The 17,366-nt window shown below is 42.5% G+C and overlaps 1 protein-coding gene across 5 annotated transcripts in view; it reads left to right on the top strand.

The window, feature by feature from the left end:
• The window catches only part of LOC124596532 (lethal(2) giant larvae protein homolog 1), a gene marked incomplete in the record, with an annotated part of 348,831 nt that overhangs the window by 83,790 nt on the left and 247,675 nt on the right, over positions 1-17,366 (top strand). For all 5 annotated transcript variants that reach the window (XR_006978317.1, XM_047135707.1, XM_047135705.1 and 2 more), the window contains 3 exon segments: positions 7,962-8,059; positions 15,670-15,754; positions 15,836-15,933. Coding sequence is in view for 4 of the 5 variants with exons in the window: in XM_047135707.1 (XP_046991663.1) it covers positions 7,962-8,059; positions 15,670-15,754; positions 15,836-15,933 (281 nt within the window).

Raw genomic sequence — 17,366 nt, 5'->3', positions numbered from 1 at the left:
GAAGATTTTAGCACACAGTGTGATGTGAAGCTGATAAGACCTGTTGAGAGGGTAAAGTTAGTTTCTCGTCGTCTACTACCTTTATATTACACAAGCTACTATTTGGTGTGTGGTACATAAACTATCTTGATCATGTTGAGGACAATTTTAATGATTAATGAAGACTGCCTCAGCTATATTGTTACACATTTATTGTGGAATGATCAGTTTCATTCTTAAAACATCTTCAGGTTGTCAAGTTATGCAAAAGTCATGGCATAAACACTCTGTTGACCGCTTGACTTAAGTATGGTGAGCAGGTACAGCATGCTGCATAGAGGCTGCGTATGTCTTAGCTTTAGCACAATTTGACAACCTGAAGACATTCTAAGAACAAAACTGATAGTTGCACAATAAATGTGTATTAGTAAAGCTGAGATGGTTTTCATTAATCATTGAAACAAAATCTACCTGTATCATTTTCCCACTTCGTATTCAGTGCACAGGAAAAAATATTCAGTATGCCTCTGTGTAATTAACAAACATAGTGAAAGCTTTCTCACTGAGAGAAGCAGCAGCTCACCAGCCTCTATACATATGCTTGAAATGGGGCCAGTTCTGTAAATTCCTTTTGCCAACCTTATGCTGTCATAAATAGTGTGTAGAATGTTAAGGGGACACTTGGTTGCACAGATTTGTAAATTATGCAGCCATAATCTAGGAAGACCAATTAAAGGCATCGTATAACTCCAATAGTAGGATGTGTCTATGTCTAACTCTATTACTGAGGCACATATGAGTATATGTAGAACTCAGGGATATTTTGCAGATCATCAGAGAAAGTAAAACAAAAAATCTACTGGTTGGGTTGAAATTCCTCCATGTTTACTTAAGCAATGCTAACATAATCTAGCATAGCGGTTAGACCATCAGCAAGAGTGCGCCACTAGTTTCTGCTACTAATAAGGCGAGTACACCGTTCGCTTGTTGCATATTTTTATGAGCTTCAAACAGGAGCAACTGCAGTAATGGATAGGAACTGTGATTGTTGTGTACTGATACGAGCTGAGTTGGTGACCCTTTGCTCACAGCTCCAGGCTGCGTTGGCGTCTGTCACACAGCTTGAGGCTGCTGCCAAGGGGTGTCACTGTGGGGGATCGAACACAGGGATACGAGGGACGTCGAGCACGTCCCATGTGTCCTCCGATCGGTCCACTGCTGTGACTGCCCCAGGTGCTGCCTGCACTGAGGTTGACCCCTCACCCATGATCAAGTGGGAGATCATTCCAAAGTCTGGCAGGCAGCGAAAAACTTTGAGGGCCCGATCGCAGGGCCTCCAAAAATCGCAGGGCCTCCCTGGTTCATTTGATGAACAGGTTTAGGGCGTTATCTGTGGCTGACGATGTCTCTGAGCCGGATGCAATCATCCACCCTGTTCCAGAGGAAGCTTCTCGGCCCACAAGGTCTGGGCATTCACAGAGGGTGGGTTTGCTGGTAGTTAGGAGCTCCAACGTTAGGCGCATAATGAGGCCCCTTAGGAACATGGCTGCCAAGGAGGGGAAGGAAGCCAGTGTGCACTCCGCATGCATTCCGGGAGGAGTCAGCCCGGATGTGGTTAGGGTGCTTCCGGCTGCCATGAAGAGTACAAAGTGCAGCCACTGCAGTTGGTGGCTCATGTCAGTGCCAATGACGTGTGTCGCTTTGGATCGGAGCAGATTCTGTCTGGTTTCGGGCTGCTAGCAGAAACAGTAAAGACTGCCAGTCTTGCTTCCGAGATTAAGGCGCCATCGGGTGGTGGGTTTCCAGGTTCTGCTTAATAGATCAGGAGTCCACTATGTACAGAAGGCGACTACACAGGTAGCGGGGGCTGTGTGGAAGGGACTGGGCGGTGTTTTTAGGTTAGAGGGTCTCGGGGAACTACAGAAGGGGCGTCCGTCTAAAAGTGGGAAGGTAAAACACAGTAAGGTAGTTGTAGAAACGATTGATATTGTAGTTGTAAATTGTCATAGCTGTGTTGAGAAATAACCAGAGCTCCAAGCCCTAATAGAAAGCACTGAAGCTCAAATAGTTGCAGGTACAGAGAGCTGGCTAATGCTGAAAATAAGTTCAGCCAAAATTTTTTCAAATGATCTAACTGTGTTCAGAAAGGATAGGTTAAATACAGTTGGTCGTGGAGTATTTATTGCTGTCAGAAGTAGTTTGCCTTGTAGCGAAATTGGAGTAGATAGATAGTGTGAAATAGTATGGGTAGAGGTTATACCTTAAAATCGGACTAAACTATTAATTGGATTGTTTTACTGACACCCCTCCCCCCCCCCCCCCTCCCCTCCCTCCAACTCAGAAGATATAATTGCTGAACAGTTCAAAGAAAACATGAGTCTCATTTCAAATAAGTACCCCGCTCATACAATTATAGTCGGTGGTGACTTCAATCTACCCTCAATATGGTGGAAAAATTATACGTTTATAGCCGGCGTCAGGCATAAAACGTCAACCGAAAATGTACTGAATACTTTCTCAGAAAATTATTTTGAACAAGTAGTTCATGAGCCCACTCGAAGCATAAATGGTTGCGAAAGCATACTTGACCTTATAGCTCCAAATAATCCTGGACAAATAGTGAGTATTATGACGAATTCAGGGATTAGCGACCACAAGGCAGTTGCTGCTAGGCTGAATACCGTAACACCTACAACCATCAGAAAGAATTGCAAAGTATATCTATTTAAAAAATCTGATAAAAATGCTCTTAATGCCTTCTTAAGAGACAGTCTTTACTCCTTCCGATCTGATCATGTAAGTGTAGAAAAGTTGTGGAATGTTTTCAAAGAGATAGTATCGATAGCAATTGAGAGATATATACCACATAAATTATTAAGTGATGGTACTGATACCCTATGGTACACAAAACAGGTCAGATTGTTGCTGCAGAAGCAACAAAAGCATGCCAAATTTAAAAGAACGCAAAATCCCCAAGATTGGCAAAGTTGTACAGAACTTAGAAATATAGCGTGTATTACAATGTGAGATGCAATTTAAAAATTTCCACACAGAGTGAGGTGGCGCAGTGGCTAGCACACTGGACTCGCATTTGGGAGGACGACGGTTCAATCCCACGTTCGGCCATCCTGTTTCCATGATTTACCTAAATAACTCCAGGCAAATGCCAGGATGGTTCCTTTGAAAGGGCATGACCGACTTCCTTCCCCTTCCTTCCCTAATCCAATGAGACCGATGACCTCGCTGTCTGGTCTCCTCCCCCTAAAACAACCCAGCAACATCAACAATAATTTCCACAACGAAATTCTGTCTCGAAATCTGGAAGAAAACCCAGAGAGATTCTGGTCATACATAAAGCACGCCAGTGGCAAGACGCAATCAGTACCTTCACTGCGCGAAAACAACGGTGTAGTCACTGATGACAGTGCCACTAAAGCAGAGTTATTAAACACGGTTTTCCAAAACTCCTTCACCAAAGAAGACGAAGTAAATATTCCTGAATTCCAATCAAGAACAACTGCCAAGATGAGAACTATAGAAGTAGATATCCTCTGTGCAACAAAGCAGCTTAAATCACTTAATAACGGCAAGGCCTCCAGTCCAGATTGTATACCAGTCAGGTTCCTCTTGGAGAATGCTGATAAAATAGCTCCATATTTAGCAATTATATACAACCACTCGCTCACAGAAAGATCCGTACCAAAAGACTGGAAGTTTGCTCAAGTCACACCAATACCCCAAAAAGGGAAGTAGGAGTAATCCCCTGAATTACAGGCCTGTATCACTGATGTCGATTTGCAGTAGGGTTTTGGAACATATACTGTATCCAAACATTATGAAATACCTTGTAGAAAATGATTTATTGACACATAGTCCAGATTCAGAAAATATCATTCTTGTTAAACACAACTAGCTCTTTATACTCATGAAGTAATAAGTGCCATTGACGGGGGATGTCAAATTGATTCCATATTTTTAGATTTCCAGAAGGCCTTCGACACCGTTCCTCACAAGCGTCTTCTTAGCAAACTGCGTGCCTATGGAGTATTGCCTCAGTCGTGCGACTGGATTCGTGATTTCCTGTCGGAAAGGTCACAGTTCGTAGTAATAGATGGAAAGTCATTGAGTAAAACAGAAGCAATATCCGGCATTCCCCAGGGAAGGGTTATAAGCCCTCTATTGTTCCTGATCTATATTAACGACATAGGAGACAACCTGAGTAGCCGTCTTAGATTGTATGCAGGTGATACTGTCATTTACCGTCTTGTAAAGTCATCAGATGATCAGAACGAATTGCAAAATGGTTTAGATGAGATATCTATTTGGAGCGAAAAGTGGCAGTTGTCGCAGAATAAAGAAAAGTGTGAAGTTATTCACATGAGTACTGAAAGAAATCAGCTAAATTTCGACTATGCGATAGGTCACACAAATCTGAAGGCTGTAAATTCAGCTAAATACTTAGGAATTACAATTACAAATAATCTAAGTTGGAACGATCACATAGATAATATTGTGGGTGGAGCAGACCAAAGACTGTGATTCATTGGCAGAACAAGGTGCAACAGGTCTACTAAAGAGACTGCTTACACCACACTTGTCTGCCCTATTCTGGAGTACTGTTGTGCGGTGTGGGATCCGCATCAGGTGGGACCGACAGATGACATCGAAAAAGTACAAAGAAGGGCAGCACGTTTTGTATTATCACGAAATAGGGGAGATAGTGTCACAGACATGATACGTGAATTGGAGTGGCAGTCATTAAAACAAAGGCGTTTTTCATTGGGGCGGGATCTTATCATGAAATTTCAGTCACCAGTTTCTCCTCTGATTGCGAATACATTCTGTTAGCACCCACCTACATAGGGAGAAATGATCATCACGATAAAATAAGAGAAATCGGGGTTTGCACAGGAAAATTTAAGCGCTTGTTTTTCCTGTGTGCCGTTCGAGAGTGGAACGGTAGAGAGACAGCTTGAAGGTGGTTCATTGAACCATCTGCCTGGCACTTTATTGTGAATAGCAGAGTAATCACATTGATGTAGATATAGACATATCCTTTGATGCATCTAATAATAGTGTCTTAAGAGGAGGAGTGTTTCCCGATGTATGAAATTGAGGAATTGTTAAACCTCTCTACAAAGAAGGTGATAAAGAATTAGCAGAAAATTACAGGCCACTTGCCTTTGCTTCAGTTTTTAGTAAGTTAATGGAAAAAATAATTCTGAAATGTACATTAGAGCATTGTAATATGCATAACCTCCTGGGAGATTTTCAGCTTGGTTTTAGGAGCAGTTGTAGCCCAGTGACAGCAGCACTACAATTTATGCTGAAAGTTCTTAACAGAATTGATGAATGGATGCAAGTAGCTGGAGTTTTCCTAGATCTATCAAAGGCTTGTGATAGGGTTGATTGTGAGATACTCCTATCAAAACTGGCCACAGTGCAAAACTTTTGCACCTTATTACCTCTTATTAAAAAAGAAAAAAAAAAAACAAGAAAAGAAACCCGAAGACAGTGAACTGCAGTCCACACAATAATCGTGAAACATTAAAAAGTTACAGGTCAAGGGACATGAATATTAAATTGCTTGTGCTTCAGGGATTAGACAGAGTAAAACTGCAGAAAAGAGCTCTGAGAATATTTCACAAAAAAGAAGCTAGAACATCGTGCTAGGGATTGTTTATAGTTTTTAAAATGATGACTGACTATTCTGTGTACATTTTTGAAACAATAAAACCAGGTGTAGAAGATAAGAAATATACATGTCGTAATGCCTAAATTTATGAACATAACACTGGACAAATACAAAATTATCATATGGTAAACAGGGGACTGAAGGAAAAAAAAAAAAAACACCTGCAAACAGCCCATACATTAAAGGAGCAAAATATCTGACTGCACTATCGAGGAAACTGTTAACTGGTGAAAAATTCAAAAAAAACATGTAAAATCATGGCTCATTGAGCAGTGCTACGATAGTGACCATAGAAGCTAAAATCTAATTTATTATTATGTAAAATAATTGACTTTATCCTTTAGGAACTATTATAAAATATATTGTTTACTGTTTGTATCTATTGTACTATCAGTTGCTATGCATGTAATTCCATGTTTCATGCAAGTAAATTACCAAAAAGTATGGACCTGAATATACCTACTTTCGGATCCATGCTGTTCGCGCTGTGGTGGTTTCACTTCCCAACCATATCACTAACTATGAAGCTGAGAAGTTTGCGATTCTGAGGACACTGACAAAGCCATAAATATCTTGTTCACTCAGATTCCCAGAGAGCCCTGCAACTTGCCGCTTGGATTCACACAGATGAGACTATTTTGCAGGACTTCAGGAAATCCATCTCCATTTACTACAAAGGGAAGTGACTCTCATTTGACCAGTTACCAGGACATGTGAGTCAGATGGAAAGAGGAAACTGACATACCAAAGATAAATGCAGAGTTTTCTTCCTCCTCTTCTTCTTCTTCTTCATCCTTCTGCTCCTCCTCTTCCTTGTTCACAAAACCTTTACAATCACATTTTTTCTCCCACAGTTCCGTCATTCGGCATTTCCTCCCATTGTAGTCCTCTTTGATGAACATCATCATTCACCCATCTCAATCTTGCCACTATACTGAGATGACTAATTGTTCTGCATGCAGTTGTTTCATTTTTAAAACTGAGAAACTGAATGGTAAAAAAAAAAATCACAAGCCAAACTGTGCGGTTCTGGAGAGCTTCATACAATTTTTCCCAGCTGCAGATGGTAAGAAATTTCTCTCTTAAGACTGAGAATCGAGCACTGCCCCCCAATGCATGGCTACTGTCAGCCAAGAGATGATCTGCCAGTTTGCGGTGCTTGTGCTGTGCTATCTTCAGTGCATCACATTTTTACTCACTGCATGGCGAGAGAGAATCTCTAGGTTTGAAGAAGATAGTCAGTTTTTGATGATGATGGTGCAAATTGTTATATTATGTTTAATGTTGAGAGAACATCCAAAACTGGACAGGAGGAGACTATGCTGAATTACAGAGTGGGGCTCAGCCACTTCTGTTAATGAGCTGGCAGCCATATGTATTTGTTTTAGTTTTAAAATACCACATACCTCTTCTTGCTTTGGGAATGTAATTGTTTCCTGTCTTTCAGACAATATTTCACCACGCTCACTTCACTATGAAAGCATAGAAATCATATGTGACAATGACTGTGGTGGATATTTTCAAAAGTTTTGATTTTCATCTAGAATTAACATGAGAATTAGATCCTTTAATATAACATTTGTCATGAAAGACTTCATGGTTATATTATTTGTAATTTAACATTTTTTTACATCTGGAAGATATTAAGAAAAGAGCACAAATACTTGATCATACATATTTGAGAGAAGTTATTTCCTGAAAAGTGTGTATATAAGTTATTATACAAGGTTCTTCAAAATGATCTAGACACTTTCAAGTGATTGCGAAAAAATGTTTGTATTGTGGTAAGGTATTACATGATTTTGTGTGTGGAAATGGGGGAGCAACTGAATCCAATATTATTCCATTCCCAGACATTTCCTCTGTACTCTTCAAACAGTTGGTTGTGGAATTCATAGCTTGCTACCAGCACAATCAATTGATTTTTGTGAGCTTCTGAAAAATGTACTCTTTGTCCATTCAACCCATTCCTCAGATGTTAATAGCACCTACAGCATTTGTCTTTACAGAGACATTCTGTTTTGTATCCATCCTATTTTGTACTTATGTATCCATTGGTAAATTGATTGTGTGGCAGGTGGAGCCTTGTTAAATATCACCCTGAATTTCCAGTGCACGGTTGTTGCGGACTCACTCTTACAAAACTCCATGACGCAAAATGCCTTCTCCAATGGTTTGGCAACCAAGTGTTGATCATTTTGAATAATCCTCTAAATCATAAGCACTGTTTTTATTTTCAAAGCACCAAATGATAGTTCAGTTACTTACAGTGTCTTTGTTGTTTCAGACTATACAGCATGGTTTCCCAAACAAACCAACATCACTTGCATGGGATCCAACCCTTCATCTGTTGGCGCTGGGAACTGCTTCTGGAGCCATTAAAGTGTATCCTCTTACTATTTAATATTCTAGAATGTTGGTCAATGTTAAATCATACCAAAACATATGAAACAAATAGTTCATGATGTATTTTCAAATGTGTGCCCAGTCAAATGATATTTCCAGTATATCGTGACATGTTAAACAAATTGAACAGAATGAAATTGTGCAAATTCTCAGTAGTGATGAAACAAATATTTAATCTCATTTCACTGTCCGACAAAATACCAGATATCAAGTGAATATTTTTAATTTATGAAAATTTAATAGCATTATCTTTATTTAATTCATGTGTAAAATAATCTAAGCACATATACAATCACAATATCTTCAAATCAAAACACTATTATTCATTTTAACAAAAAATAAATTAGTTCTGTATGGAATGTAACAATATTATGAAAAGGAGAGATGCTATAAGCTTTCGGCCATCAAGGCCTTTGTCAAAAACACACACACTCACGTGCTCGCACACATGCGCAAATGCAGCTCTCGGAAATATGACCGCAGCCTCTAGCAGCTGAAGCCACACTGCGAGCAACAGCAGCAGTGCATGATGGGAGTGGCAACTAGATGGGGGTAAGGAAGAGGCTGGGATGGGGATGGGGAGGGGGAGGGGTAGCAAGGTAGAGGTGGGGGACAGTGAAGTGCTGCTGTGGAGCACGTAAGGACGAGGTGGAGAGAGGGTAGGACAGCTGGGTGCAGTTGGGGGGTTAAACAGAGCGCAGAGGAGAGGTGGGGCGGGAGGTGTTTCAGAAAAGGAGAGAAGTAAAGAGAATGATGAGTGCGTTGGTGGAATGAGGACTGTGTACTGCTGGAATGGGAACAGGGAAGGGGCTCGATGGGCGAGAAAAATGACTAACGGAGGTTGAGGCCGGGAGGGTTACGGGAACATAGCATATATTCCAAGGAGAGTTCCCCCACCTGCACAATGCGGAAAAAGCTTAGCTTGTAGATGACATGATTGGTTTCACGTGTAGCCCTGCCCTTGATGGGATAGGTGATGTTTGTGACTGGACTGGAATAGGTGGTGGTGGGAGGATGTGTGGGAGAGGTCTTGCATCTGGGTCTTGGGGGGGGGGGGGGGGGGGGGCGGCGCTCTATTTTCGACAATGGCCTTGGTGGCCCAAAGCTTATATTGTGGCAGTCTTCTTGTTGTACCTCTCTGCAACACAGCACCTATGCTATGTGGTGAGTAGCAACTTTCCTTTTCATAACATTAATAAATTAGTTCTGATACATTACTAGAGATGGTTTATGGTGAATTAACAGCAGTTTCTCTGTGCTAAGAGAGAATAAGTATTTTCACTTCTTAAACAAGGCCAGCTTCAGATACACTGCTGGATGGTGCTGAAAAATAAATTCTAATGAACTTTGTCAAATTCGTACACTGTCACATTAGGCAATGCTAATTATTTTCCAAATATAAGGGGTACAGTTGACGTAGTTTCGAACAGGCTTCAAATATTAGGCATTCTTGCTTGCAGTTGGGTTGATTCTTGACTATCACACTGATTCTTAATATTTTCATTTGCCGCCTCAGTAAACATCATCAAGTACCTGCTTAGTGGTAGCCTCGTAACCATGCAGGGATTGCACCGTTGGTGCTTGAGCTGAAAACTCCCCATGTAAGCAAAGGAGTACGTGCCCATCGTGACTGGGGCACGGGGACTCTGAGCTAGAGATTACTGGTCAGGTAACCATTGCTGAGGCTGGGAGGCACTTGGGGGGAAGGGGGGGGGGGAGGAGGTATCTGCTATAGGCAGCTTATAGATGTTGGCAACTGGTGAATCATATTATACGATTGGAAGTAACCTCCTGAGGATCAGTTAAGGCCTGAAGACGGTGCGCTAAAGCACTGAAACTGGCAGCCGTACAATAAATACCATCATAAGAATGGCTGTAAGAGTTCCATTTTAAGGATGGACATACAAAAACAGGGTGTACCTCCTAGCTGGAGCCAAGTTACCTTCCACTGGCTTCTCTCCCCAGGAACAGCTCCCTCAGGACGTTTTCTTCCCAGGTTTCTGCTGGTCTAAGTGTAAACCAGCCAGTGGTTGAAGGAGCTACACATCACATGTTACAGGGCTTAGCGAACATCATCATTACCTGAAACTGATTCAGATATGCCCTTACAATCATCCAAATTCTCTAAGGAGAGGAAAGGTATGTAGTAGTCCTCAAAAAGGAGATTCCAGTGGTCCCCACACCACTAGATCCTGCCTGTTCCTCACCTGTGGCCAAGGCAGGGATTCCGTTGGCCCCTGATGCCCCAGGTCGCACCACGCAATGGAACCCACAACCTGTTTGTGTTGTTGTCATAACCACTCAGCAAGTGGCAGCAAGTGACCTCAGGACATAACCTGCCTCCATGGTCCCTTCATGGCCTCACAGTACATTGACAACATTATTCTCCAGTGACATTGACAACATTATTCTCCAGTGGAATTGTAGCGGTTTTTTCCACAACCTGGCTGAGTTATATCTTTTAAGCACTTTCCCTTCGTTCTGCTTTGCCCTTCAGGGGACTTGATTTCCAGCAGTGTGGACCCTGGCCCTTCATGGAAACTGGGGATATTATAAGAATTGTGCTTCCTATGACAGGCTGTTGGGCTGAGTTTGCACATATGTTCTGGACACTATACAGTGAATGTGTGCTCTTTATACAACTTTAGAGACTGTGGCTGTTCGGGTAAGGGCATTTCAGTACTTATCATCAGCAAAGCTTATCTCCCTCCCAATGGTGAAGCGACTCGGAACATATTGTTTGCATTGATTTCTCAGCTCCTCCACCTTTCCTAATGGTGGGCGGTTTCAGTGCCCATAACCCTTTGTGAGGTGGAACAATCATCACTGGCCGCAGTAAACATCTGAAAAACTTACTGGCAAAACTTGACCTTTGCCTGTTGAATACTGGTGGTGTGGCATGTGGAACCTTCTTGGTCATTGATCTTTCCGCCTGTAGCCTTTGTCTTCTCCCATCCACCCACTGGAGGCTCCATGATTTTGTATGTGGTAGTGATCATTTCCCTATCTTCCAGTTCCTCCCTCAGCATCACTTCCCTGGATGCCTGCCCAGATGGGCTTTCAGCAGTGTTGACTCAGTTGCTTTTGCCTCTGCTGTCGCCCTTCCCCCACCGCATGGAGATATCGATGAGGCAATCCAGAATATAACTGCGGCCAGCCATTCTTTTGGCTCTGATGTAACGATATCCTGTTCCTCGGGACTGCCTGGTGGAAGACAGGGGCCATTAGTAATCGTAGGTGGGCTCTCAACACCATAAGCTCTGAAAACCACATCCTTACCATCATTGAAATGGGGGTGAGTTCCCATCGCAAAGGTGAGGAAGTGTCATTGTCCCTGTACTGAAAATGGGTAAGCACACTATTGAGATTGACAGTTATTGCCTAATTATGTCACCAATATTCTTTGCAAGTTACTTTAATGCATGGTGAGCCAGTGGCTAAGTTGGCTCCTTGAGACTCAGGTTCTTCTGGCTCCATCCCAGGGTGGTTTTCACCTGGGGCATTCCATTACTGATAATCGGATTTACCTGGAGTCTGCCATCCGAAGAGCTTTTGCTCGACATGAACACCTTATAGCCGTCTTAGTCTACCTGCAAGAGACTTAAGACACCATATGGCAGCACCACATCCTCGCTACCTGACAAGAGTGTGGTCTCCAGGGTCCACTCCTGATTTTTATCCAGAGCTTCTTGTCTCGTCGTATATTCCGGGTTCAAGTTAATGCCTCCCACAGTTCTCTCCATATCGAAGATAATGGGGTCCTGCAGGGCTCTGCACTGAACGTCTCTCTCTTTCTAGTAGCCATCAGTGGTCTAGCAGCAGATGTGGGGTCTTGAGTATCACCCAACTTGTATGCTGATAACATTCGCCTGTACTAGTGTGGGTGTTGCTGAACATTGACTGTGAGGCGCCATACGAAATGTGCAGGCAGGGCCCTCACAATTGGCTTCCGGTTTTCAGCTGCCAAGATTCGTGTCATGCACTTCTGCCGACATACTGTTCACCCACAACCAAAACTCTACCTCGACGACCAACTACTCTGTGGTGGATACTTACTGTTTTTTCGGACTGTTTGACACGGATTCCCCGTCTTTACTAGCCTAAGCTACTGGTTCCACCTTAGTACACTTCAGTGCCTGAGGAACACCTGCTGGGATGCAGATTGCACTACCCTTATGAAGCTTTACCAAGCAGTGATACAATCCTGTCTTAATTGTGGGAGTCTGGCATACAGTTAGACGTCACCCTCAGCATTGTGGTTGCTGGATCCGATACACGACTGCAGGTTTTGACTAGTGACAGGAGCCTTTAGAACTAGACCTGTGAACAGCTTACTTATTTATTCTGGGGTTCTCCATTGTAGATCAGGTGCCAACAAGAATTTGTCAGTTATGCTGCACAGCTCCCCAAAGCATCCAGACTTCCATCTCTTTTTCACAAACGCAGAAATCCATCTCGCCGCAACAGCGGCCCAAATCGGGGATTATGACCACAATCTCCGTCCGGTCCCTCCTTCCTGTACTCCAGGTGTTTCCTCTACCATCTCTTCTCCAGGCCCTCTCACCCACACCTGTGGGTGCACCTCTTGGCCACAGCTTCATCTTGATGTATCAGAAAGTTTGAAAGAATTGGTACATCCTGAGACCCTCTGCTACCAATTTTTCTCCATACTTGGCACATCCTGGGGATCAGAAGTGGTCTATACTGATACCTCAATGGTTGGTCACATTGGCTTTGCTTATGCTCATGCGGGACGTACTGAACTGCATTCCTTGCCGGGTGGCTGTAGTGTTTTTGCTGCGAGTTGGTAGCCGTCACTCGTGCTCTTGAACATATCTGTACTTGCATCACTGAGTCCTTTCTCATCTGCAGCGACTCCTTGAGCAGTTTGCAAACTCTTGACCAGTGTTACCCTCACCATCCCTTGGTAATGGCTATCAAGAATTCCCTGTATGTCCTTGAACAATGTGGACACTCAGTGACGGAGCCCGGGCTATGTTTTGATCTCGGGGAATGAACTCGCTGATAGCCTGGCCAAACTGGCTACCAGTTAGCTAGACTCTTGATCAGTATTCTGAAAACAGACCTCTGTTCAGTATTACTCTGTCAAGTTTTAAGGATCTGGAATACAAAATGTCTCACTCTGACTTCTCCAAACAAACTACAGGTGATAAGGGAAACTACAAATCTCTGGAGATCCTCCATACAGGCCTCTTGCCAGGACTCTACTGTCTTTTGCCAGTTCTGCTTCAGCTGTACTTTGCTGATTCTTGGTCATCTCCTCTGTCACAAGGATCCTCCCTGCTGTTATTGTGGTTCCTGTCTCACGGTGGGCAGCCTAGCCGCCCTACGTCAGAATTCTAATCTCCCCGACTCACTATCCGAGGTGCTGGGACACAGTGCGTCAGTGGCTGACTTAGTTTTATGTTTTACCAGTCGCTTTAAGGGAGGGCCACTTAACCTTATTGGCCCATTGAGGGATTGGCAGAGCACTCTGTTGCCTCCTCTGCTCACACCAGGCTGCAGCTGTCTGGGCTCACCCTACCTGCTCTTTTACTCTTCCTCCCCCATCTCATGTGGTCTGTTTGACTTGTTCATCTTTTGTCTATCTGTGCTTCTCTTTCTCTTTCAGTGTTGCCAGTCTGTTCTAGTTAAATTCTGAGTGGGATACCTCTGTAAATGGTGGAAGTGGGGATGTATGTCCTCTCATTGCACTCTGCTTCTGGCGGCTTCCAGTCATGTAGTCCTGTCTGTTCGATGGAAAAGGTATGATGACCTAATAGTTTGGTCCCTTCAATCATCATCGCCAGCCGGTGTGGCCGAGCGTTTCTATGCGCTTCAGTCTGGAACTGCACGACCGCTATGGCTGCGGGTTCGAACCCTACCTCAGGCTTGATGTGTGTGATGTCTTCTAGGGGACTGATGACTTCAGAAGTTAAGTCCCATAGTGCTCAGAGCCATTTGAACCTTTAATCATCCAGCCAACCAATCTACCATGTATGATTTCTTTTCTTTCGCCACCATGAGAAATTTGAACTTGGCAGTGCAAATAAGTGACAAATCTATAATTGTCACCTTTTTTATCAAAATATTTCCCAAATGACTTTTATTGTAATTTATGTTGTAATTAATAGATTGTTTTCAGTAATAAGCTCAAATAACACTGACTTAATGTGTTTACAATGTGTAACAAAGAAAATAATCTAGCCAATCAGTCAATATATTATTAATATGCTTCACTCATGAATGACAATGCTAGTACCAATTTTTCCGTATCTGAGCTCTACAATTTTGGTGAGACCTGAAGACATGCTTTATCATAATGCGTGGCTGAATATCCAGCTGTTGTGCTTATAGGATGGTTGGACATGTGGGAGTAACCAGCCAAACAGTCGAACAGTTTCATCTCTGAAGTCTCAGTGATGCTCCTTCTATGTACCTCTTTTACTGTCACCATTGTGATTCCTTTTATTTTCCATTCTGCTCAAATAGCTTAAACCTTAGCTACAATTATGTTCCCACACAGTGCAGTTTTCTCTTCAAAATTGTTTCATATGTTTACATTTTTTATTTCTTAAAATTATGTTAAATTACATTATATACACTGTTCATACTATAGACCCATAGTAAGAGATCCTCAAGAATGTGGAACACCACAAGAAACATATTTTCGGACATAGTCATATACTAGTTTTCATCCCACACATCCCAAAGGATATGTGAAAAAAGTTTATATAATTCAATTTACACAGTTACAAAACCTTACTGCAAACAGTTCAATGTACACATACTAAAGTGTAGAAGATAATTCAAAATCTATTGTAGCTTAGTGTCGTCCCTAAACAGAAACAGGTTTGTAAATTAATCTAGAATGAGTTTTCACTTTGCAGCAGGGTGTGTTTTGATAAGAAACTTCCTGGCAGATTAAAACTGTGTGCCTGACTGGTAATCAATCCCAGACAGAACCTTTGCCTTTCGTGGGCTAAGCTACCTACCCATGACTCAAGACCAGTCCTCACAGATTTAATTCCTCCGGTAGTTCGTATCCTACTTTCCAGACTTCACAGAAGTTCTCATACAAAAATTGTGGGTCTAGCACTCAGAGAAGACAGGAGGTTGCGGAAACTGTTCTTCCAGTACTGCTAGTCCCGCAAGTTTTGCTGGAGAACAAATTAGGATTCCCTCTGAACCCAGTGTCTCTTTTAGTTGCTCTTCAAAGGTCTGTATGATCCTCCTATGTTAAGGATTTCTTAAGCATGAAATTTGAAACTTCACTATTCATTTTGCTATCCTCTATTGCCACACCAGAACGGTTGCCGAGTGACTGGGTCGAAGCCTTCAGTCCATGATGTGGTGGTGGTGGTGGTGGTGGTGGTGGTGGTGGTGATAATAACTGAAATTTATGTACTTTCATATTAAGTAAATAACAATGCTAGTATGCATTATGGACCAAAATCATGTTACAGCTCTTTTTGAACTGTGGACTTATTACTTTCATAATTTGGATTGTTAGGCAATTTTTTGATATTGTGAACTGTGTGAACATTTCATTTCTGTAGTAGCCAATAATTTTCCTAAACTTAAAACAGTTTTGGCAAGCCCGGTGTTGAATTCTATGGACAACACACAAACCACGAGGCTGCAGTCACAAGGCTTGTGTTCATACCAAATGAGGTTAGTAATTTACTGATCTGGATTTCATGTTGAAGAAAGTGTGTGTAATGTTTATTATTTTTCTATTACTTCTTTCCCTAGGGCCGCATTGTGTCCCTGTGTGACGATAACTCTCTCCACATGTGGGAAATAAATGAAGGTTCCTTGGAAGAAGTCAAAGCTCAAGCATTGGAAGGGAAGTGAGTAAACTTTTGCCCTTAATATGATTCTTGCAGATTGTAGAGACTGCTTATTGTTGACTGGAGTGCAGGAGTGGAACTGTGTAATCCGAGTCTTACATGAAGAGAGAGAGACTTTCGTTTTGGTTGCAGCCAAAACAGAATGATCTTCCAGAACGAATATTTCACTCTGCAACGGAGTGTGCACTGGCTGATACAAAACTTCCTGACAGATTAAAACTGTGCTGGACTGAGACTCAAACCAGAGACCTTTGCCCGTGAAAAGCAAAGGTCCCAAGCTAGAGTCTCAGTCCGGCACACAGTTTTAATCTGCCAGGAAGTTTCAGAATGGTCTTCGTTACCAGGTAGTGGTAAACTGATAGGTACAACCAGTATAGATGTTAAATTCAGTTGCCTTTGGAGCAAGAGATTCTTTCATCTGAGCAGATACAAAAAAAAGCTTGAAGAAAGAAGACTTCACAAAAGTTAGACCACAAAATCTTTTTAGTTAACTGCAGCTTATCTTTGCTAAAGAGACCTAACGAAGTAGTCGGGCAATAACTTTTTATTTTTTTTTTAAAGTTCAAACAAGAATCAACTGAAAAAGTCAGTCAATAACAAAGAATAGTCAAGCAGATCATCTGTGCACTCATCGCCACAGAATATGCTGCGCTTCACTGTAAATTCACGGATGTTCTTGTGGTGGCTCCCACGCAGACCCACCATCACCCTCCTGTAGAGTAGAGCCTCAGGAGTGTAGGGTATTTATATTTCTCCCGACAAAATGTCGATGGAACAATGAGGGTAAAGAAGAAAGTTACTCACCAGTAGTTGCCCGTCATCACTCTCTGGGTTGTATTGTTTCCAAAGCGATGGTGATACCAGCAGATACACTCCTTAGACATGTTGTTGTGTTCCCTTCTCATCTTGTATGTGTGCGCCTTACCTCTGCGCAACATCAATATCTGTTGCTGCAAGCCTATCAAGTGCATTGGAAAGCACCAAAGCCATTCTAACTCCGCCTGGCAACTGTGCGCACCATACATGTTGTAGTGTCACATCTCTCAACTCGTTGTCGTCGACTAAGCTTCTCAGGTGCTGCCAAAATTTTGAAGGCGACGTATCTCCTCGTTTTGCCATGTAGTGATTGTTGGATACATTGTTCCACCGGCCAACTTAGCCGCTCAATATACTTCTGCATGGCAGGCAGACAGAGTATTATATCTGCACTGATTGTTGCTGTTTTTATTGTAGAGCACACTAACGGTGATCATAAATTTGGTATCTTTGTTGACAGTGCCATGGTGCTGGAAGGTCAGATTGAGCATTGCAAACCAAAAGTCAGGTTTACCAGGAATGAACTGCAGAGGGTGTATCTTCATCTTGCTACTGTTATCCATCTAACGGCCGTTCCTTGATGCAGTGTAAAAGTTCAACACAGCATTTTCCTGGTT

Source organism: Schistocerca americana, chromosome 2, assembly GCF_021461395.2.
Source record: "Schistocerca americana isolate TAMUIC-IGC-003095 chromosome 2, iqSchAmer2.1, whole genome shotgun sequence".
NCBI lineage: Eukaryota > Metazoa > Arthropoda > Insecta > Orthoptera > Acrididae > Schistocerca > Schistocerca americana.
This window is presented reverse-complemented; position numbering and strand designations above follow the sequence as displayed.